This window comes from Varroa jacobsoni, unplaced genomic scaffold, assembly GCF_002532875.2.
Source record: "Varroa jacobsoni isolate VJ856 unplaced genomic scaffold, vjacob_1.0 scaffold_1468, whole genome shotgun sequence".
Classification (NCBI taxonomy): Eukaryota; Metazoa; Arthropoda; class Arachnida; order Mesostigmata; family Varroidae; genus Varroa; species Varroa jacobsoni.
Window position 1 is genome coordinate 547,999 of NW_019214370.1, and position 24,109 is coordinate 572,107.

Below are 24,109 nucleotides of genomic sequence, written 5' to 3' on the forward strand. Positions count from 1 at the left end.
GTCGAGTCAGCTGGGGTAGCATATGTTCGTCGCCTTCAAAAAGGCGTCGGGTTGAAGAGATTTCCCACCAGCCGACTGCCGGTATTACCACCAAAGCACGATCGTCGACGTCATCGTCGCGCTCTCTGCTCATGGTTGCTGCCGCTCTAAAGGCCCAGGGCCAAGATCGGCCTGGAACGCCTTTGGTCGCTCCGGAAACTGCCGTCATGCAAAACCCTACAACTGGGCTTGCGATGGAACTTCTGTCGCCCTCACGTTCGCCCATTTCATCTTTGACCCGTCTATCACTTCTATCACCCAAAAAGGAACGGGGTCATACAACATAAGAACATGACATGCACCCTAGAAAATGCACCGAAACCAAATTACTTGAACCGAATCAGTTCAGCATCGATCGTTAATGATCGACCTTAAGTGGTCGCAATAAAGCGCATGTAAGGTGACTGTTTTTTAGAGTTCCCAGAGAACGCAATGAAGATCCGTCATGCGTCGATCCTGCGTGTTTACATGTCGCACGGGTTATACTTATGTCTAGTACTATAGAAATGCGCACGAGTTGAATAGAGTTTGCACTTAGACAGGTCCCGACCAACTTTAACAAATCTACTTGTTTTTCGATAATGAACCCGTTCGGAGACGTCCGTTATTATATGTGCTACTGTCCTCTGCCATGCTGTGTGCTCCAATCGGTGCCTAATTCGAACTGTCACAAATATCAGCATTTCGGATTATCAGAAGGATATATTCGTATCCTTCTATACATATATATATATAATAACTCAATGTACGTTAATCCATCTATGTGAAGCGATCAAAGATGCCTACAATATCAACACGGGTCAGGATGAATCTGTATATTGTAATATCGATTGATTTTTTGTATATCCCCCGTATCGTAATCACAGGAGCCTTCTACGCATACGAATCTATGTGGTGTTGCTGTTGTTTTGTTTTCAAAGATGGAAAAATAAACATGTACTCTATTTTTGTTCCATTTACGTGTGCCTGTTCTGATTACCCGCAAAAAAGTTCATACCTGTAGAACATCTGTAAAAATACTTATTGTAAGTAACTGATACATCCTTCAGAGTGATATAAATAGAAATTGTCGTGCATCAAGAGTACCGAACCAACTAATTTTCCGTTGAAATAATGCAACAATAATATTATCGAGTGTCAATCGTTCTTTATTGGTATTCAACTACGGTGCCTGCTCGCCAGTAACAGTAGTGGCAAAGCCTGTATTGTAATGGAGTTCTTATTTGAAGTTCCATTTTATAGTTTAATTCTTCCTAAGTTTTCCGAAAGTTTTACAAGCGTCCACTCGTGAAAACATACTATCCGCATTTACCGCTATTATTACTTAGAGCCATTTGTTCATTTAAAAGGTAAATCAATCAAAACCTTGATTTTTTTTTGTTAACCTTCCCTGCAGCAGATACGTTTAGTAGCTTTTTATAACTCCACACATCACTTATAGTCAGGGAATGCTCTTAGTCTAAATCTACTAAGTATAAGAAATGGCCATTTCTACATTCATACCTCATTGTATACCCAAAATCTAGTTTGTGCTGCTTGTAGCTATCCAAGCTGAATAAATGAACAACCTAACCAGTTTTAGGCTTAAAAACTAACGCAATTTAATGCCTTGACTAGTAAACTTGAACTTTGGCACTTATTTGTTGGCATTTATTGACTTCACTTACATACTAGTTTTATGAATCTCCAATAACTTACTTTTAAAATAGTGGTTCCACGGCCAATTGTTAGTTAATAGGTTGCATGAACTAAATTGGCGCTTGAAAAGCCAAAGGGTTAAGCTTTGCCATAGTATACTATGACACAACATGTATAATTAATTAGAACGAGGATAGTGATAAGTCTTTCTTTTGCCAGAAATCTTAAGATCTGATTACAAGTAGTATAATAATATTAATATTTAATATTATTATTTTAGTTCCCTTTATTTATTGATGTGCCAATGTGGTCTTCCAATTGAACGGGCTGAAGGTACTTACGTACGTGGCGTTTTTTCTTATATATTCCGTATGTGTGTGTCACCTATAAGCCTAAAGACATGCAATTTTTTTTACCGCAGGATGTCAACGATATAATGACGGAACAATTGAGTGCTCGATTAATGGCTGATCTGGCAGAAATGGACGCAGACAACTCAGTTACTGTAAATGAGCTACGAGCTCGAGCTATGCTGCTTCGTGGCCGCGTTCTTAGTGCCACTCAGAGAGCTACCCCGTTGGACATCGCCGAGCATTACTTCAAACCGGTCAGTAAAAAGTACTCCAGAAATTCAGCAAAAACTAGTATTATCTCCGAACAATCAGCAACTTGCCAAAGCTGTTGCCTCTATGTATTGATGGAATTCTTTTGTACAACTAATAGGTAAATTTAAAACTTTTAACAATAGTACAATAGCTTAGGATTCATACTCTAAGAGTTAAGATAGGAGGAAATAGAGCGAATTTAAATGTGCACAGCATGTACATGCTTACATCTCAATATTTCATCATAATTATCATGAACTCCTTGACCATTGCTCGATCTTTATGTAGATTTTGAACGAACCGCACTTTTTTGTATGTTTCGAAATGTATTTGTGGAAATTTGATAAATTTATAAACTGCATAAACTTCATATTATTAAATGACATGCAGCTTGGTACAATCTTGAGTATTGCAAAAGCTAAGTTGGGCCCGGCAGTCTCACCTGCCTATTACACCCTTTAATTATTGAAGGATTTGTGTTGTTAATTCAGAAAATTACTGCGAAACATTTTGCTACTGCCCCTGATTATCTCTAGGGCAAAATTTCCTAAGCATTCAAGAGTTTCACTTAAAGGTAAAGAAAACTTATCTTTGTTTATTATTTGAAATTATCTGGTCATGACATAAATTATGAAAAAAATATGCATATTACGATTTCTAGACATATTATCTCCGCCCGAGGCCCATGTGTATATAGAGGTCACGTGCTCCACATTTTGTAGGCGATATCTCAACCAGAATTCTGTTGATCTCACTAACTTTGATTAGATAGCAGTTGTGCGGTTTCATGACTCATACCAACGTTTTGATCCGTTCATTTGATTTAAAAATGATCCACAAGTTACGAGCAATACAATGTGGGTTTTCTGATTACCACAGCATATATTTGCGAGCTTTTTGAGTCATAACGGTTTGAACGAGAGCGCCCAGTACGCCTAGAGTAATTAAACAGCATGCGAGAATCCTCTGTCGAGCCACGATCTGAGGGTAGCAGCCGATCACAGCCCGCGGTGGCACTTGAAGTTCTTCAGCAACCCTGTCACAGCTACGCAAGCCGTCTGCGAAAGGATCTGGCCTTTCTGTCCAGTCGCTATGGTTCCACATGCCACAGCATTTTTGCCACTCCTGGAAGCGGACCAATTCGTTGAGCGATGTTTGATCGTGATCCTGGATTCTCTCGAGAAGCTCGGTAAAGTAGAATCGGTATCCTTCCATGTAGCTATCCCGCAAAAGTAAACAGCAGCCCAGTCCGGCTACAGCCAAGAGAAGCACCACAATTATTGAACTGTACACAGATGTGGGGCGTTTCCGAGCGGAGGACACAATCACAAAGCCTATTAAGCTTGTGCACTGGAGAGCTACCGCAAGGCTGAGTAGGACGATAGTGCTGGTCCGGTCCTTAGAGAATTGGTCGGTAGCGAATCGGAATGTGGCCATAGAAAAGAAGATTCCGCCAATCAACAACGGCAGAATGCCGAGAACGTGCGATGACCACGGAATAAAACCCATCATCACGTGTTGGATAGACGTGGTGTGATCAGATGATTGAGGCATATCCCTGCCGACTGTTAGTTAGTTAGTATTAAATAGCGATAAATGCTAACACCAACTTAGAAGGAAAAATCCTAAACTACTGGTCCAATAAATTAGTTAAATCAAGGAGGATTGAACAGCACAAACCAACGTGCTGTACCGTCTGACTGAACATCGACTGGAGTGAAAAACGTTCGCCGGGGAACCGCCCAGGACCGACTCACACTGCACGTCTTGAAATGACGGCGTTATGTTCCATCGGGGTTACTGCTTCAATCGTATGGTGACTTCGCTGCGAGAACGCTCCAATTGGAGCAGGAGTATGACGGTCATTGAAGGGCTCATTTTACACAAGCAAATGTATGGTTTCATTAAGATTCAGAACGGTTCTGTTTCGACGTGCAAGTATCGTGTGCTATCAGCTAAGGCCTTGGTGGCGGTCACGGACTGCCGCACGCTTTCTGCTTGCCATATTTTACAAATATAGTGTTAAAGTGATGGTATAGGGCGCAGTATGTATGTCTATATCCTTCTGAGGTATCGTAAACACGTATGCTCAATATGTGCGTGTTGTGTAAGGAGGTTTAGTAATAGAATAATAACTCCCCGTACAATTAGCTAAAAATGGTTCACTAGTATGTTGTATTAAGGACAGGACCCTAACATGGTTGTACTCTCTTCCTCTGCCACTCTGATCGTCTGAAACTAAAAGTAGCGTTGCACGGCATCGATAGCGGCTGATACGCTAAGGTTGTCGGTGCGGTACTTTTTGAACTCTCGGCTGCTATTTTATCGTGCCAGCATTAGCTGCTAGAGAAGCGACAACAGTGCCGTCGTTAGTGCCGGCATCAGCGTCGTCCTTGCCTTCTGGGCATCGATGGCTGCACATTGACACGCGATTCGTTGTATTCATCGCGTAGTTACTATGATTTCGTTATAGAACGGAAAGCAGCGCACAGAATACACAGAAATTGACCCGATTTGGTCAGAGAGGGCAAGCACTCTGCCAAGTGTCAGCTCACTCAACTGCCGATTGTGACTCAACTTCCGAGCGAGAAGGAAGTACTACAGCATCAAGGGTCTAAATTGATTCACTCAGATCCCTTTGGTGCTACTCGTGACCTGAATGTTGTGGGCACTATTGCGCTATTCATGTACGCGCTATTTTAATCGTATCGATATGATTTCTGACTTGCTGTCTCGCACTCTGCTTGCGACTTTTATAAAGGCTCGCTTTAAAGGAAACTGCCGTATGTTGCTCGTTACCGTGTAATCAGAAAGGACACTCCCTGACGAGGTGTGGGACCTATTTAGCACGAGCAAATTCATGCTTGCGCGGTTGACCATAATATCTGACCTCTGCGCCTATTTGTATGCATAAATTGGTATAAAAAACTGAAATGTTTTGCATTGAGCTCCATACGAGAAATACTATATGGCTGCAAAACCGCACATATATGTATGTGTGCCTAAGATAATAACGGAAAATCAATTAGACTTGTATCTATCAAAGGATTCGAAACTGTGCCTTTGAAATCGAGAAAAAATAGTGTTTCCCTGTCGTTGTTACACCGCGGATCATGGAGGTTCAGTAAAGTGTTGGCTAGATTATATTTCAGGTGTTGTTGTTGATTCTAACTAAATCTATTATGATTATTATTATTAATTATTTTTAAGTGTATTTTTGCGTCACCATTTAGCATCGCGGTCGATCCACTCATTATACATATATCCTTTTCTTTTTTTTTTATATATACTTTATTAACAAATTTCAAGTACATGACCTTATCATAGGGTTGTACAGCTCCTGTGGGCATTAGAACGGATAATCCCATAATGGTTTCAAGTCCCAAGGCTGCTGGCTACGCTAGCTAGCCCAGCATAACTTGAATAAACTCACTTGAATTTCGTACAGGCAATACGTATTCTCGAGAAGTGTGGTGAAAGTTATCGCCTCCAAGAAGAACGAGTTCGGGCGTATCGGGAATTAGCGGCATTCGCGGACGATTGCGCCCGTGGCCTTGCTGAATATTTCCACTCATCGGCGTACCTTGAAGACAACAACTACCTGGCTCGGGAGGGTAACATCCGAAGCGGTGCATCAGAACTGGAGGAGGCTGACATCCGACATCATAAGGTACGAAAACATTAGAGCGCACGCCAGCTTGCTCAAAGCAGAAAACAACAGCAACAGCAATTAAGTGCTAATGAAGTATCAACGAATGCGGTCACCATCGATACTGGTGTTAAATCCGATGACGGTGACGGCAAATACAAAGCCTAAAGCGGTAGCGAGAAACACAACGGCATCAGTCACCGTTCATACAGTAACGCCAGTCTGGTATGTTGCGTGCAAATGATTTCGGAGAAGTGTAACTGCACGAAATGGAATAGCTAATAGTGTTACTCATTGTTTAGATTGTGAAGTAATCTAGATGATAGTTTAATGTATTAGAACAATTAAGTCATTTATACATGATGGATTTATTCATTCGCGGCACAGCTCAGTGCATGCGTATTGTGTTTTGTTTGGTTTTGAAAACAAGTTGAAGGATGGGGCAGATATTGTGTAGGGGTTTGTTTGATTTACAATCGAATCATTAAGGGTAGAATACCTCCCTTTAACGCTAGGAGTATACAGAAAATTAATCCGTTAAATTGGAACGGCTCGACAAGTGTATGTGCAAACTGGTCAGATCCAAAGTTAATGTACATAGATCCAAGCATGACCTAAGAAATTAGTTCAAATATTGATTTCCCTCTAAACCATTGTAAATAACTCGCTGCTATTCTTTCTTGCTTTAAAAGCCTGATCAGGGCATAGCAGAGCGCTGCGCCAGCTGATTTGCAGATCCAACATTTTTCTAATTTGAAAGCATCTTCCACGAAACGGACAGAGAATAATTCATTTTATCATCGATAATTTATTCATCGATAATAACTTTTAGTTGCTTAATTATATAACTTGGTTGAAATTGTGGTCATGCTTTTTGATTTGATGGAGCGTTTTTGCTTTGTGCCAGTTGCTAGAAATAACGGTGGTATGACACTTTGACATTCGGCAAACAGGATTTTCAACTGTTTATCTAATTTTTTTTCCTTCATGTTCCTAATTTTATCCTTGCCGATATGTCCCATCTATACAGTTGAATAGAACTCAAAAGTTTCAGCACTTCTTGTTATGCTCGCATCATAGAGCAGCATTTGCATTCTATGTAAGCTTCTGTAGCATACTTCTCTGAAAACAGCTCTATAAGTTTGAGCAATGAAGTAAGGTAAACCAAATTCATGCAAGCTACATTTAAGCTTTACATTCGCATTGGTATAACCAAAATAAGTGTTTTATAGATAAATCGAACTACAAATTTTAACAGGTCTACGTCATGAAAAAAGTAGCTAGGAAGTATCAGAAATCCATTTGGGTTTTTGAATTTTATTGGCTTTTGCCAAATAATCCGGCTACACCCTCAGGCATTATTTTTATATAGCTATATTTTATTATTTTGTCATGACTTTGACAAAAGAAAGAGTCAAGTGTTTATGAACTCGCTTATAAACGATTTTGTAAAAACATTACCAAACAGTGTGTCTTTCCTTTGAGCCCGTTCTAAATTCATTAAGTAACTTGTGTGTAGCGATGCAAAATAGGTTTTGCATCAGCTACAGCATAAAATTTACATTTGCAGCATAAAATTTAACAAGTTTTATCGTCAGTTTGTCAAATAAAGCAGCATTTAGTTTATTTGTCATCGTTGTTGCCATTCGCTTTTTCAGTATCTCGAGATGCAGGTAATTCTGTGCAGTAACCTTCAACCAACTTCCATTGCAAAATCAAAAAGCTCTTGCTAAGTAAAGTATATGTAAAAAGGTCTTGATAATAGTTTGTCGACTATTAATTGTTTGGCTAAACGTTCTAAGCATGTCTGGTATATACTGAACTCTAATGCACGAAACCTCTATTAAATAGTAGACGTTCATGAGACTGATTATTTATGTTCTTCTAATGCATTGCATGTATCTCAGTCTGAATTAGTGATAGAGTAGTATGGTGTACGTAGTAGCAGCTGCTGCACCGTTCTGAGAACAGCGTTGCCCTTCTGTTGATTGATCTCGAATTGCATGCTTGTGTTGTTGACAATGTTACAGCTGATGCTGCGGGATATCGATCAATTGAAAGGTCAGATTCAGGACAAGAAAGATTCTTTAGCCGGACTCGCTGTCTCAGCGTTATCCAACTATCTCCAAGTGCTTCGCCTGGCACAAGACCAGAACATAAAATATCGGGTTTTCTCGCTTTGGTATTCGCATAAAGATGACTGCGACGTTTCCGGCTGTCTTCAAGGGCCAATGGAAGAACTGACATCGGAAAAAGGTGCCATACCTGTTCATGGCTTCGCCGATATGTTCTATCAGCTCGCAGCTTGCATGGGTACGTCACCAGTTAACAGATGCTATAATACAAAGGTGAAATAGAATAAAACCATGGCAAACCGATGCGTGCAACAAGAACATGTACCTAGCACACCAATAAGATCATATCGCTGAATATATTGCAATAGTAATATTGATAAGAAAATAGAATATATCTGTGAATTCACTAGCCAGCTTGTAGCTTATCAGCAGCTTTAGGCTTTAGCAGATAAGAGTACTGTTTATGTGAGATTAAGCAGAGCAGGTATTTATGCGATTGCAAATGGATACTGAACAGGTGAATGCCGCAAATCACATTTGGTCTTTATGTAATACACTGTATTAGCGGTTTCTACTATATTGCAGCTGTTCCGATCAGTGGACGAAAGGACGAATTATTCCAGCGACTACTGCAGCAGTTAGTGCTCCGCCTATCACGAGCGCATCCATTCCATTGTGTACCCACCCTGCTTTTGCTAGCGAATCCACGACTTGGGCAGCAGGCGGCTCAGGGCGTTAATCTACGAACAAAACTTGAAGAACTCGAAGATCGAGGAAAAGCCGCTCAAAAGTTACTCGGTACACTTATTTTTGTTGTCTCTAAATCATGAGTTTCATTATTGTGTAGTAGCATAAACTCTATCTACTTTACTTAGTTTTTTTGATTTGGTAATTCCCGTTTAAGGTCTGACCATTTGAAAATTAGGGCTATTTATTGCACGTTTACGATAAAATAAACTCAGAAAAGTTCAAGTATAGATTACATCATTTTTTGTATTGCAAAATCAATTTTCAGATCAGTTAATGCGCGACGCCAAATTGAAGGCTTACATTACGAACCTTGAAGTGCTGGCTGCAGCCTACGCTGAATTGTCTGCGGACATCTCCGTTCAACAGGGACGAGGCACGATTAAAAGGCAGAGTCCAATCGTCTCAAAGAACCGCCATTTTGGAGATTTGCCGATTCTCACGGAGGATATCCCAATTTGTCCTGATGGAAATTACGACCATGTGGAACGGGTAAGACCCAAGTAAAAAATAAATGTACTATATACATTAACATCATCATATTATACTGCCAGCATTAATAATATTACAATTTAACAAAAAGCCGTACAAGTACTGCCATTACAAAATTGTTTCTAGGGTCCAATTTTGATTCAGTTTCAACGTTGATTCAATCGAATTTTACAAGGTACATGACAGCATTCCTTTACCACCCTATTCAAACTATTGTTATTTTGATTTGCGTTTTTTTTGCTTATCATGTGTCGCTTTAGATAAAAGATTTTATCCCTGAATACGAAATATGCGCAGGTTTGTCGAAACCAAAGAAAATGATCGTCCGCGGTAATCGTGGTACGGCGTTTATTCAGTTGCTCAAGGGAAAAGACGACCTTCGTCAAGATGCCGTTATGCAACAACTCTTCAAGGAGGTAAAGTTGTTAAATGTTGCAATATTTACAAAACGTTATATATAATTGTAAGAATTATAGGACAAACCTTTGAAAGAAAAAGCTTATAACATTAGAATTCAAATTTTCTAAAGCATAATTTTTGACGGGTAGGTATTATTATATGAAATTAAATGTTACATAGAGAATGTTTTTTGACTGACATCGTATTAGGTGTGAATGTCGACATATTTTGTTTTTTCGAACGTGTAAAAACATCACTAACTTAACATAAAATTATAAGTAGACACATAAGTAGACACATAAATATTCGAGTAACTGTTACTCACAAGAACTATATATCTCGCCGACGGATTCCAACCAAAACAGCGTGCGTTACTTACGACGAGGTGGTATCTTACGTGTGCTCATTTAGGTATCGCGTTTGCGCTCAGATGACGGTCAGTTCCGGGTGCGTGTTCGAACCTACAAGGTGGTACCGCTATCTCGCTATGTCGGGGTCATTGAATGGGTGCGCAATACCACGCCGTTGGCCGGCGTCCTTGTCGGTAGAAAAGACACGCTTCACGAAAAATACAATCCAGCCGGAAGCTTGCATCCGCGCCGCGCTCATGCCGCTATGCAGGATTTGGCTAAGGCGCCTACGAGCGAAGAGAAAAAGGCACGCTATCTCGAGTTATGTGCGCAATTTCCGCCAGCGTTTCGATTCTTCTTTCTTGAACGATTTCGTGACCCGGTCGCGTGGCTGGAGCGTCAACGAGCTTATGTAAACAGTCTAGCGATTACGTCCATGGTTGGCTACATAATTGGGCTCGGGGACCGTCACACCAATAACATTCTTATTGACTGTGATACTAGTGAAGTGGTCCATATTGATTTGGGTATCATATTCGAACAAGGCAAACTATTGTACACACCGGAATTGGTGCCCTTCCGTCTAACGCGAGACATGGTCGACGGTTGCGGAATATTTGGCGTCGAAGGCCAGTTCCGAGTGACATGTGAGCGTACGCTTGAGATCTTGCGTAAGAACTCCCAGTTGTTGATTGCTATAGTCGAGGTTATTCTCTTGCACGATCCCCTGGCTTTATTTTCAGGAAAGGCCAAAGCCGCAGCCGGACGTAATAAAGATAACCCACTCAAAGAGGCGCAGAAAAATTTTACGAACGGTAAAGAACTATTTCTTTGTACTTACAAGGTACGCGCACTTGCATGGCGCGAAGTTATTGTCTACACTATACACGAGTAGAGATTTAACTCAACTATAACCTATTCGCTATACCAAATCTTCGTAATTTCGTGGTTGTTGTTAAGCAAGGTTAAAAAAAATGAGACACGAAACTTTGTGATTTAGCGACTACCGGTTTTTTTTTCGTTCATGGTATTATCTATCGCGGTGATTCGTATGGTTACAGATCAGTTTCGTGACCGGGTCCTCCAGCGACTACTGGATAAACTCAAGGGCATCGATGATGTTCACCCGTTAAGTGTGCAGGGCCAAGTAAACGTTACTATCCAACAGGCGGTAGATCCTCAACGACTCGCGCAAATCTTCTACGGTTGGAGGCCGTACCTTTAGAGGCAAGCCGCGACAGAGACGAAAAAGTATCCTGTGATGGTGTTAAAAAAGGCTGAATAAAAGACTGTTTATCGGCAGCGATTCGTTAACAAGTTTAATTGCTCACTTCGTCAAAATTAGGCGTCAAGCTTTGATAATAGTATAAATGTGTGCGGGATAATCTGGGAGGGAAGATAAAAGTGCACAGAGAGGATGTCATATGGAGTTTTATGAGGAAATTTCGAAGGGCATTTTCTTTCTATATTAACATGGTGTTTTTACAAATCAGTCATTATATATTGTATTATGCAATGAAAGGATGCCTAAGGTAAAAAATTCACTGTTGCTTTATGTATCGATGGGTGGTAATGGCACATGCGAGCGTTTTGGACAGTGCAAACATAAGGGAATGTACGTTATGCAATATTCCCTATTCTAACAAAAATAGCAATGTGGTAACATTATGTCTGTTATATTTCGTGAGCGCAATCTAGCTGGTTTTTAACTGGGCAGAAAAGAACAAGCTCTTTAGGGTTGCAAACAAAGCCAATGATTCTGTACCACTTTTTATGAACAATAGACGAATTGCAGATTTAAGTGCTGTCCAAGAATGTAGCTTTCATGGACGAAACAATACTCTGCTCGTACTCGGATTATAATTAAAGTCCTAACAACCGCGCCTGATTAAATTTTTACAATTCTAATAATTTCAATGCAGTTTAATGAACTTCCAGAGTAATTTACGGATTTTGTTTGTAGGTCAAAGAGTTTCATTACGGATTATAGCAAATCAGTGATAAAAGTACGGTCGTGAAGGTCGAAAAAAGTGAATTTCCTATTAGGCAGGCTTATTGCGTATTTACTCAGCGAAGACTAATTTTATAAAATATTACACGTCGAGCGGCATACAGACCAGATTTGTAGTCTGATTCTGGTTACAATAGCTTTTACCTGTGTTCATAACTAAAAAATTACCTTGCTGAAAGATAGTACTAAAAATCCAAAGAGCTCATTGCTTACCAAAAGAAGAGGGAATAACAGGCAAACAGTAAAAGCGATGTATAGCCTCTACTAAGACAGTTATTTTTATCAAAGTATTTTAAAACGCTGGCATTTGATCGCTAGGCAAAATTATATAGGAATTCATATTTTGTGCGCACGTATAAAAAGTATCATGCAAGTGTTTATATTGCTTATATGTTAAGACAATACATGTATGTTGTTTTTATCATGTTTGTTGTAAATGGATGTCACGGATGGAAGTACAGAAAATCAGATCACCTCAAAGAAAGAAAAAGATCAGAATTATAATTATTGTAAAAGTTTTATCAGCGACCTTGAGACTGTGCGAACATGAAACTAAGTTTCTTATAAGGTAGAAAGAATAAAAAAACTTTCTTCTTACGCTAAATATAACTCGTTATTCATTCCTTATTATTGGTCAATAACTGACCTCCACGTATGTATCACAGGTAATCTGTTGTAATACTAAGCTAACGAAAAACATGTGTATTTCTATTAAATTAAATAAGTAAACCAAGTGTAATTAAAGTTCACTTTATTGACTGCTTCACTTTATGTACAATGCAGGTTGTATGATCGTGCTAACAATGCATTACACCTGAATGAAACTCTGGTTGGTTTACACGGCTGTTGATACGCGGTCTTGCAAGTACTTCCCATACTCTTACTATGTATAATCTTCTTCTCACTATTACTACTCTTGCTGGCAAAAATATGGTTAGGTAGGTAGTTTTATGGTGTTAATCACAAAAGATGGCTTTCACACTCGAATCAAATAAATTTGCAAATTACATATGCACACAACTTTGTATGCTGTGACAGAGATCTGTTAGGTTCTATCTGTGCTGTTTTTGCCTATATATCACATTCAAACGCTCACGGGATGCTCGACTCTGTTTTGTTTTTATTATCTTTTCCATTTACATTCTACGGTTACTAATAGCTCGTGCCTCACTTACGCGTCCTTACTATTGTCTAATATAATACGACTTAAGGTCAACGTCAAGCTTTCATCACTCTTAGTGCAAACCATTGCTAGCATGATCATTCAGCCTGCAGCAACTAGAACTCACTTCATTTCGCGTTCTTATAATCACTAGAATTATAAATTTATAATAATGAATTATAATAATAATAGAATGTAACCAGCGTTGCCGCATAACGAGGACGCTATTATCAAGAAGCTTGTTTCTTGTCCTCGATAGCGTGTTAAACCATTGTTGTTCTTGTTGTTGATATTTTCTAAGGTAACATTTAGCCGTAATACTACTGCTAGCAGTAGTACTACAATCTTTATCGACCACCGCCAAGGTGATATCAGAGATTGGTGCTTATAGTTGTTATCTCTTGCATCTATTTTTCATTTTGTCACTGTTTGTCAGTCAACTTTTCGTTTGGTCATACCGTCCCTGTTCCATTACAAGCAGAAGTAAATATCTCTCGCGTCCCTGTCTAGCGATCGATTTGTCTAGTCGACCTTGACGACGGAATAGATCTTGCGCACAAACCAGAAACAGGCGAAGAAACCGACCGTTCCGGTGAGTAAAAAGAACAATAGGACCATAATTGACGTGTAGCCGAAATAGAGGAACGTCGATGCTGCACCCGAGATCGAAATTCGCGTAAAGTAGTGAATGCAATAAACGAAGAGGTAGAGTGCGGTAGAGCCTGAAGTCAGATAGGCTCGCCACCACCAGTGATAGTCTTCGGCGCAAAGGTGAAAGTAACAAAGCAGTATCGTCGTCTCGGAGCACGTGATAACCAGAATAACGAATACGAGGAATAAAAAGCCGAACATGTAATATGTCTGTGATGACCAGATTGAGTTTAAGATAAAGAACAACTGAATGAAGATACAGCCGAAGGGTAGGATGCCACCCATTAAGATGCCCGGCACGGCCTGCGTGTACAGCGTTTGGGTAGGAATCTGTCGCGGGATCTGGTTGGTTCGAACGGGATTTTCGAGGGTTCGCTTCTTGAAGCCGAAGTATGAACCGATGAATGTTAGCGGCAGCGAAATGCCGAACCACAGCGACAATAGGGCGATCAACGTCGTGAAAGGGACAGCGGCCGATGATTCTTTGGCCCACAGTACGAGGTTGAGCACAAAGAAGATGCAGAAGACTACGCCTGGACAAAGTAAAGACGTCAGCAAGACATTTGATTTCCACTTGATGCCACCGAACGATTTGTAAAGGCGCGCTGACACGTAGCCGGCAGGCGTGCCAAGACACACGTAGAGAATCATCGCACATGTCATCAGTGCACCACGGTTAGCGGGCGACAAAAAACCCAGGCAGGCGAACAGCAAAGTAATTAACGTCATAATAAAAATCTGTACACCCGACCCAGCGAGCACGGCCAACAGCATGCCTTTTTGCGGTGGGCGGAAAACATCGCCATGGACGAGTTTCCAGCCAAACTCTTCATGTGCGTCCTCTCCTAGCGGATCAAGCTGATTATAACGAGCGATGTCCTTGTGAAGGGTCCGCAACAGTATCATGGCCACCATGCCAGTTAGAAAAAGGACGATGACTAATGAGTTGAGAATTGAGAACCATTGAATATTTGTCTGCGGCATTGATTCCAAGATGTAATCCCATCGCGATGCCCAACGTTGGTCCGTGTGTTGGAACGTAACGTCGTACGTATACGAAATCTTGAAAGAATCCTCAAGGTCGTTGTTGTTCATAGGGATTGTCATTGGCTCTTTGGACTCACACGATAGCTTCCCGGTCGTTGGATCTGCCTTATGTTTGATCGAATCCGGTGCTACCTTCACAGAGATGATACGTCCACCTTTGTCAATGAAGGACGAACCCCAGGTGTCTGGGTCCGATCGATGGTACCTACGTCAACAGCGCAAAGCCCATAACAAGTAATACAAGTCAGTGTAAAAGTTTTGTGATAGTCCACACGACAACAAAATGTAGGAGATTAAAATTTGTTACGTATAATAAACAATGCCTAATTATAAATCCAAAGGCTCTTGTGAACTTTGTGGTGAACGCCCTGGCTTCAATTGTAATCTGAGAGAACAAATAAATATCAAAGAAGTTGCTTATCAAAGAAATTGTATGGATATTATTATTACGACGACTTACGTGATCGTAAGATGGACGTGATTGAAGAGATAGAACGTATTGGGTTTTGTATACGCAGGGTAGATATTGCAAAGTCCCCGAGGCTTCTGACCCTGATAGGTAAAGCATCCCATCGGGAAGCCCATTTGACAATATTGTGATACTGCATCGATTAAATAGCACCATGTCACAGGCATGTTGTCGACGATCCAATGGTGTTTGTACATTTTCATCATCCCCTTGCGAAGCAGGTCAAGGCGATGCATCGATGACGCATCGGACTTATCGTACTTTTTCGTGCATACCTTCACGCATGTTCGGTTCTCGAGGAAGTTGATCTGCAACAGTACCAGGATAGATAACCTTGTTAATATCACGGTAAACAACAGGAGAGCAGCGTCTACCACCATCCATGGCCTTTATTACACTCTACTAGGGACCATCTCTAACGAGGCTCGAGATCACACAGGATAAAGCAAGTGGCGTCCAACCTCTGATATATTTATAATATATGGTGTTATAAAATGTTGTAATGCAGATTTTGTGTGTGGTTTTCATTCGCAGGTTAAGGTACTTGTAACCAAACTCAAATTGGATCGCCAAGTAGTGAGTACTCACAGACAGTTATATGGACGACAAATAAACAAAAATTAATTGCATTTACATTTTCACACGGAACCTGATCGCTGATCGGTCATGCACTCCGAGCTTTCTGCGCATTTGTGATCAGCATTGTGATGATTATCGCGATAAATCGCAATTTCCCTGTCCCTATATACATCCTTACTGTATCTAATTTAACACTACAACATTATTTGAGCTGAGTACCTGTTAATTATAATTCTCGATATGTATGCATCCCGAAAAAGTTGATGTCACCTTTAGAGTTGATTGGGTGTATATAACAGGCGCGTATAAACAAGCCTATTGTATTTCTTAATTCGATTATTAATATGTATTTTGCATAAACGGGAAGTTTGTGAAGTAGGTGTGTGAAGTAGGTGACCGTATCTTTACAGCTGTTCCACCTCATAGATCGTACGATCGTTCCCTTATATATTCTAAACATCTTCTGGATGACTTTGAAATAAGACTACATTGGTCACAAGACCAATCTAGGCGTTATGATGGATTCTTTAACATGATTACAGAGTAAACGAGAACATAACACATAAAATAATTCTGGTATTTCTGCTTATTGTTACCGAATATGGTGACGGCCGGATTCTTTCTCCAAACACCACCTGTCCGATATTTTCAGCCGGAAAGACATCATCGCCAGGAATAGAACAGAAGTCAAAGCTGAAAAACAAATGTACGCTTATAAGATGTCGTTAACATTGTATTTGATACAATCATTGTTCCACGGTTAAATTAGATAAAAAAAAAAAAAAAAAAAAGAATTAATCAACTGAACTAGTTGGTCAATATAAGGTTTTTAGACCATTTCCTTGATCAGTAGCGCTAAAACATGCCACTAGCTTTCGACACCGGACGAAGGGTTCGTCCATTTCTACAGTTTATGCCTGTTAATATGCATGAACTCATTTGCGTCAAACATATTGCATCAGAATTATTAGCTCTTTAGTACAGCAGTTCAACCTCACAGGTTTGCTGAAATCGTCACTCGATAAAAATAAAACACAACCTCATCCCATAGCCAAACTAAAAATACTGTCGTAATTCTCGAAATTACTATCTTGTTAATGAAAGTTTATTGCAGCACCATGTACTTTAGAAATAGGATAACCTAGTTAAAATACAGAGGTTTCAAAATAAACCTGGCAAAGTTTCAGTTCCAGTCGTATTCAACATCACAAATATGCCTTTTTCTAACAGTAGAGTTCTGTGTCACGCCCGCTTAATAAGCAAATGGATGTGCATATTCCATAGTTACATTGAAATTCGTGTAATCATCCTATATTAATTTTTTATATAATTTTATATAGAGACCAATTACTTGAATTCACTCTGTTCACAAAGAACTTTGGCAAAGATAGATAATTTTCTAAAATATAAAGAACCTATATGGTAATGCAAAAGCATATCTTGATAAGAATCTTCTAAAAGATAAGTTGACTGAAGAGATTTCATAAAATCTGTTGCCCGTTCTCCAGACATGACCTCAATGGACTTCCTTGTGTGGATACCTTACGGATAAATCCCTAGGTTAGAAAACTAACAACACAAAGACTTGGAAAGCCGCATAGAGCAAAAATGGGTAAAATCGCCAATTGGAAGATTTGTTGAAGTTTGTGAATCAACAGCCCATCGTTATCAGTAGTGTATCGACCAAAACAGTGACAGTCTTGAACATCTGCGATAGGAAAGAAGTTTACGTTTTATGTGGCTTCTTCGGCAATTCAAGTATTAATTAAAACTAAAAAAAAATATGTATGTAAAAGTTATAGTCAATGAAGTTATTTTTTTACTCTATTTACATTTCGAACCGGTGGTTCCCTAGTCCAGATAGAATATGATCATTACAAGCAATAATATACGATACTTAGAAAAAAAACAAAAATTGTTATACGCCAATTATAAATCAGCAGAACAATCTAGAGCTTGTCACAAGCAACCTGAACGAGGATACAGAATCTTGTCAACATATTTTACCTGAAATAAAATGTATGTTTAGCAAGAAGACGAAGCTTCTTTTTTTTGCGCTGAATACGTACAATTCCTCACAACCCTATAATTACAGCCATTGATTAAATTCGTTTAAACAGAATACATGTCTTCTGGAGGCAGCCAATAGGATTATAATTTAGCTTAATCATTTCTCTACCAGCACGCGTTCAAAAATAAAAATAATTTATATTTAATAGGTCGAATAGATGGATAGAATAGATAGAATAAAAATTTTTATTACAACAACTAGGTGAAAATTTCATAAGGTCGCTCCAAAATTGCACCTTATATATATATATAAGGTATATATATATATATATAAGCTATATATATATATATACATATATATAGGTAATAACAACTTCAATTTAAATGATTCAGATAACTGTCGCACACCTTTCAGGCAATTTCCCAATTCCCTTTTTAACAATATCTTTATTTATTTATGATTAATATTTTTATTTGAAATGGACTGGTCAACATGGTTTTTCATACCTTTTTAAGATAAAAAGATTCTTCCTATAAAGGAAGTTCTGCAAGGATCCGAAGAGACAAAACTCAGAAAAAGAATGGCAGAGGCTATAAACCAGGTGAGGCAAAATATCCCATTTAATCTCGCGAAATTTCTGGCGGGTTACTAAATATGTGCAGGGCTTAGCATTGTTATCATGAAACATGAGTCCTCTTTTGTCGCTGTTCTTAGATGCTTTGCCTTAAACGTACTCAACTGAGTGAAGGGTTTGGTTGTTTATGAGAAGCTTATAGAAGAACACGCCCCTGCGATACCGCTAAATATCTGCATTAGCTTCTTTGGACGGGGTCTGACTTTAGCTCTAGTTTGAAAGGCACTACCATGCTCTGCCCTGGCGGCGTTGTTGTAAATTATCCACTTTCTATCGCTTGTTACCGTCTTTGCAAGAACAAACTGCCGTTGTCCAAGTACCTCAGACACGGTCCATCAATCGGTGATCGACCAAGTCATGAAAATACGAATGCCTCCTCAATTGCGTAATCATTGCTTGTTAGATATATTTAAACAATCGATTTAAATGCTCTTGTACCCTCTGCAACACGGCGAAGGCCCATATGTGGGTTCTGATCTACTGCAATAAGAATTTCAGCGTCCTTTTTGTCACAGTTTTGATCGATTTTGGCGTGCCTTTTCTTCTGTATTGAAGTCATTTTCTCAGAAAGGAACGAACCGTTTTCAAAACTTCAAGGAGACCACTTTTATTATTCGCATCTTTGGAAGCTTGTACAATTTAACTGAATTGTGCTTTCAAATCGAACTTCCTGCTAAAACAAAACCGGAACACTGCGCCACAAACATAGTAAGCAATTGTTTTTCCTTCACCCAATTTTGTGTAGCACGAAAACTTCAACCGTTTCAAATCTGTAAGGAAGTTATGCCACGGCCTAATAATATTACTAGGGTTTTTCTTAATTAATTGAAAAAATCGAAAAAAATTAATTACTTCTATCTTGCATTCCTGCTCTATGACCGTGTCTAAATGAACTGTCTAGCACTACGTAGTCTGAATAGCGAGCTCCAATCCTTTTTAAAAATATCGCTTCATTAAGAGCGTCACATGTGATGTGCCATGTTATAAGTAGTTTAGGGATTCGGATCTCGAAGCATTTATGCTAACGCTGATTCGGGCGCCAAAGTATGATATAAGTGAGTTTGTATGTCTTTCTTAAGTGAATAAAAAAAAGCCTGAAAAACATTTTTAGATGGCATACGCACACATCTAAAGTAAGTCACAAGTTTTAAAAACTCTGTTCATTGTGAAATATTGATGTGCCCTTTGCGTATACAGCAAAAATAAGAAAGCACGTTTTAAAGGCAGCCGTATTGTTAAGCTATATGGGTCAACATCTAAATACTTTTTTTATTTTATTTTCGGAAGTTACATTTCTAGTGACGGAAAAAAGATAAATTTTAGCTATCTTTAAAAAAAATTAAACCATAATATAGAACTCCTTGATTTATTTAATTTAATTAGAATAGAAATATTTATTTAGTTCACCCTAGGTTAAAGACATCGGCCCGAAAATTGACGTGAATAAAACAGGAGGGCTTTTCCGCATTGTTATTTCAGTAAAAAAAAGTTTCTGAAATCGTTTTAATTTTATGTATGCCGTCATTATTTACGGAACAAATTTCTTGTTGCGTTTCTGCGGTAAAAATTCCTGGACTTAACTCAATTTTAAAATTTAATCGCAGCAATATTTAACGATACTTTCCTGTATTTCACTATGTCCTTTTTGTCGACCTCAACCCAGTTTTCAATTTACGGATAAACCCGTTAGCGCATCGCTAATGACGTAAGATTGTGTCAAATTGTATTTTAGGATAAATTGTGTACAGTATCGTTATACGATACCTATCCACGCAGTTCGCAAAAGCTATAGCTCGTTTTATGCAGAGCAGACCTCAGTAGCAGACGTTAATAAAAATAAGACGTTAGTGTTCAAACCTGAGATGAAAAGAAGTTCATAAGGCTATCGTAGTTAAAAAAGGACAAAGCCAAACAAAAAAAAACAATTGATTTACAGTATTGCAATTTATAACGCACAATTTTCCATATGCCGTTGAATATGACAATTACGGCAAAATTCAGGCATCAGCTAACGTAAGGACAGAATGATATTCGAAAAAAAAATTAATCGGGTTTTTAATATGTTCGGTATTATTATTTACCATAATCTTACTTAAAGCTTGTGGTAAACACTAAAAGGTAAAAGGCCTCTGCAACAATCAGATAATGATCACAATAGCCACAGATATCCAGGAAGTGAACTCGTGACAACTGTATCTGGGGCCAAATCGGGAAACAGTATCCAAAATAACAACATACTTTTTTCGGTCAGATACATCTGGTTACCTAAACTGTAAGTGTAGGTAACGAAACCGCAAAACTGTCAATCAGGATTGAGTTGCCAAGGAGTTGACTAGAGAGGGTATTTCCAAATGCACGTTTACAAATAGCAGTATCGCATCTGCAATATATATTCTTCTTATAGCGAGCCGGGAACGCGTCCAGCAATGCGACAATTGTAGTTTTAACAATAAATTTCCAATGTATTTGTACAAAATAAATATCATATTAGCTTGCATCACGTGCATTCGAATAAAATCAAAGACAACGTCGGCCAACCAAAGAAAATCCCGCATGCGCGAATATATTATATTACGAAAAAGACGGCGTCACGAAACCTAACTGCCTCATACTCCAGAAGACTGCTAGCTTGTTTGTATCGCAAGCACACTAGATTGCGCCACCATTTTCATCCTCGGTGTGGACGGCACCGGGTAACGGACGCACGTCAGAAACCAATTACACCAGCGGCAGTTGCTTCAGAAACCTTAGCATCCGTAAAAACAACCATGGTATCTCCTGCTAATCCTACTGCAATTTCCGTAACTGCAACCGCCTCAAACGTTAATACTACATTAGACTCAGTGACTCATGTACAATCTCTATCACAGTGTGTGCAGTCGACTTCTACTTGGCCCACCACCGAAGCTTTATTGTTTCAAGTTTTACGTCCGGTATTTGAGCCTTTAAGCATTGCTTCAGCCAGCTGCCTCTTGCCAGCACGAAGTGAAGTGTTCCTGACAAACCATCCCAAAAGCTACGAGCTTTGGCCAGCACCAAATAGCTAAGTCTGTAATGGACGTAGTCTGTGACTAATTAACTGATTCAATGACGAAGATCATAATAAACGTGAAATCCATTTGCGAACTCGCCGGTCTGCCTGCTCTCGCTTTGTAATCTCACTGCTGTTACAGTGCAATGAACGATACGGGGAACTTTCTGCCACGTCGCAGTTGCTGCTTCTTCCGCCACCCGCGGTTGTCAAATGCTACGATAGTTTTGTAAAACGATTTTAATAGATCAAAGCTGGGAGAACTTAGCGCCCGCAGCTAACTTGTGAGACCAATAGACGTAATGTTGATCTGTAACTGAACCTTGGCGGTTGCTTTGGGTGGTATAAATTATAGTTATTTATTTGTCTGTTACTAGTAAAAGATAGCCGTTAACTACGAAAGCGATGTTTAACGTAACCAACAACCATTCTGGCAAAAGCATAGCAGTACTGCCATAACGGCAACCGTCGTGATGCCAACACTAACATCGACAACTGAATAGCAGTCTTGTATAAAACGGACTTGTGATCAAATACAGAAACGCAGACATGTTTTGTTATGTGCTTATATGCTGTATAGTACTCACTGGTGATATTCGTACGGCAGGACTGCCTCGTCCGAATCTAGCCGGTTGACCCATAGTGCAATTTTTGACTGTAAAGAATCGAAAAACGCAAGCAAATTAAATCGTGTAAGAAATTATTTTCACGCACAGGAAAATGCTAGGTCAGTTGGATGCCGATACGTCTGGTTACGTTTCTCTACATATATATGCGTATATCGATATTTTACTAAACTTACTGCTAAAATCCAGATGAAACATGAGCGCATCTCTGAGTTAACTTTATCGATAAACTTAGGATTACGTGCGCTTTTTTAACTTTCTTCCAAAAGTTGTTTTTTTGCCCAGAATTATGTTTTACGTTAGAACCATCAAGCCTCCTTGACTGGTGGCATTTATATAGGACCATTATATATTCTGTTCGTCATAGACTTTTGATAAAAACAACATAGTAATGATTAGAGGTTTCAATATATTTCAGCAGATTTACTCGCTCCAAGCAACGCATGCACGCGCACTCAGAAATTTACGTACTCGGACAGATTCCTCCGTCTACACAATTCTACACCGTAACCACTGATAGCGCCATCATTACACCTGCCGCTCAGCTAACAATTGATCCTATACGATGATCAATTATTATGATTCGCCTATCGGTTCTTCCGTTAAATCAATACAGCTCGGTTAGAACGTCCACCCGCACGAAAACATACATATTCATACCCGCCCCTTAACAAAACAGCTCAGTAGACCATAATTAGCTCAGTTTGTCTTGCTGGCTATCAAGACATCAGCTTACCTGACACTGCGGCGTAACAGCTTCTGTGGGACAGTAGTTAACGGGTGCAAGCCCTGGTAGATAGAACCCCCAGGTAGGGGTAGCGCACAACGACAGTGTTAAGCACAATGCCATTGGCAGCGGCAACGAGTACCGTGGGGTCGCCATTTCGGCTCCCCAGTTGCTGTTCGTGCGACGTCCGTCTCCAAAACAACGGCCGCGGCGGGCCCTGACCTCACTGCCGAGTCGATACTGTTTATTATACACTACCCGATAAGTGATATGTCACTTCTACCGATACCTTACACAGTAGCAGCACTATGGAGTTGACGTCAATTAGTGAATGGGAGATCAGAAATTCAAGATATTAACCAAAGCCAAGCCGAAAACGTGTAGTGCAGTTTATTTCGTTTGCTAACCAATTAATAGACATGAGCTAGTCACCTGCGACTTTGCCCCCGAACAAATTTCATCCACGGGGGAATAAAATCACCCACTAACATCCACATGCACACATCGATCGTCATAGAGAGGCGACACGCAGCCAGTTATGGACGAACCGCAGTAAGACACCTTAGTACAATCTAACCCGCAAGAACTTTCGCGAGTTGTAAATGAACCACCCAATGATCTGAAGATACGCTTGTAGTATATATATGATAACTAGAGTGAAATAACAACTACGATGGCCAAAAGAGACACAAAAAAACGATATATCCTGTTCGTTTCTCTATTAGAGACACCAAAAGAAGCGACACGGCTCTTTCGAGTTTTCGCTTCTTGACACTAGGCAGCCGCGAACCAGCAGGCAGTCACCGCATAGATTCACACGCACTTTACTGGTATCACTCCTCTACGGCGATCGCCTGCTATTATTTCATTCTATGCATTTCGTACTACTACTGGTGCAGCCGAAGCTTTTTACTTAGTGCTGACGGCGGTACTGATCAGATGTGATAGACCAATTAACAGCAGAACGGTTGTAGTGGTAGCGAAGGCAATCTCTAGATAGTAGACAGATCTGTAGAACACGTAAACAAAACGGACCTGCTTGGTAGATATGGCGAAACAGGCTCATCGTCGATGGACTTCGTGCCAGGCGCACACATAACCAGCTGGTGGCCTTTAGTAGCAATTCAAATCGAAGGGCGGGGTAAGGCAATCAAGCCAAATGTAAGT

At 39.7% G+C, this 24,109-nt stretch overlaps 2 protein-coding genes across 7 annotated transcripts in view; one reads left to right on the forward strand and one right to left on the reverse strand.

Moving 5' to 3' along the window:
* The window catches only part of tefu (Serine/threonine-protein kinase tefu), a 32,448-nt gene extending 19,834 nt beyond the window's left edge, over positions 1–12,614 (forward strand). For 3 of the 6 annotated variants that reach the window (XM_022850565.2, XM_022850567.2, XM_022850566.2), the window contains exons 21-28: positions 2,099–2,284; positions 5,731–5,952; positions 7,962–8,244; positions 8,592–8,804; positions 9,022–9,245; positions 9,506–9,661; positions 10,056–10,809; positions 11,056–12,614. In XM_022850565.2, coding sequence (XP_022706300.1) covers positions 2,099–2,284; positions 5,731–5,952; positions 7,962–8,244; positions 8,592–8,804; positions 9,022–9,245; positions 9,506–9,661; positions 10,056–10,809; positions 11,056–11,219 — 2,202 coding nt within the window. In that variant the 3' untranslated portion in view covers positions 11,220–12,614. Of the gene's footprint in view, positions 1–2,098; positions 2,285–5,730; positions 5,953–7,961; positions 8,245–8,591; positions 8,805–9,021; positions 9,246–9,505; positions 9,662–10,055; positions 10,810–11,055 lie in introns of those variants that run through there. The other 3 variants (XM_022850568.2, XM_022850569.2, XR_015314937.1) reach the window with 3 other exon arrangements.
* A 125-nt stretch (positions 12,615–12,739) lies between these two features.
* TM9SF2 (transmembrane 9 superfamily protein member 2) lies at positions 12,740–23,987 on the reverse strand. The gene is made up of 6 exons (XM_022850572.2): positions 23,375–23,987; positions 22,952–23,168; positions 22,177–22,244; positions 16,510–16,606; positions 15,326–15,642; positions 12,740–15,070 (listed from the first exon to the last, which is right to left on the reverse strand). Exons 1-6 carry the CDS (start codon positions 23,455–23,457, stop codon positions 13,690–13,692), a joined length of 2,163 nt encoding a protein of 720 aa, XP_022706307.1. The 5' UTR covers positions 23,458–23,987; the 3' UTR covers positions 12,740–13,689.
* Positions 23,988–24,109: the final 122 nt, after the last annotated feature.

Coding starts and splice junctions, on each gene's coding strand:
- TM9SF2 (XM_022850572.2), bottom strand. CDS start 23,457: ATGACGATCGATGTGTGCATGTGGATGTTAGTGGGTGATTTTATTCCC. Junction 22,245..22,951: donor CTGTTACGCCGCAGTGTCAG/GTAAGCTGATGT, acceptor GATTCTTTACAG/TCAAAAATTGCACTATGGGT. Junction 15,071..15,325: donor CACGTCCATCTTACGATCAC/GTAAGTCGTCGT, acceptor CTGTTGACGTAG/GTACCATCGATCGGACCCAG.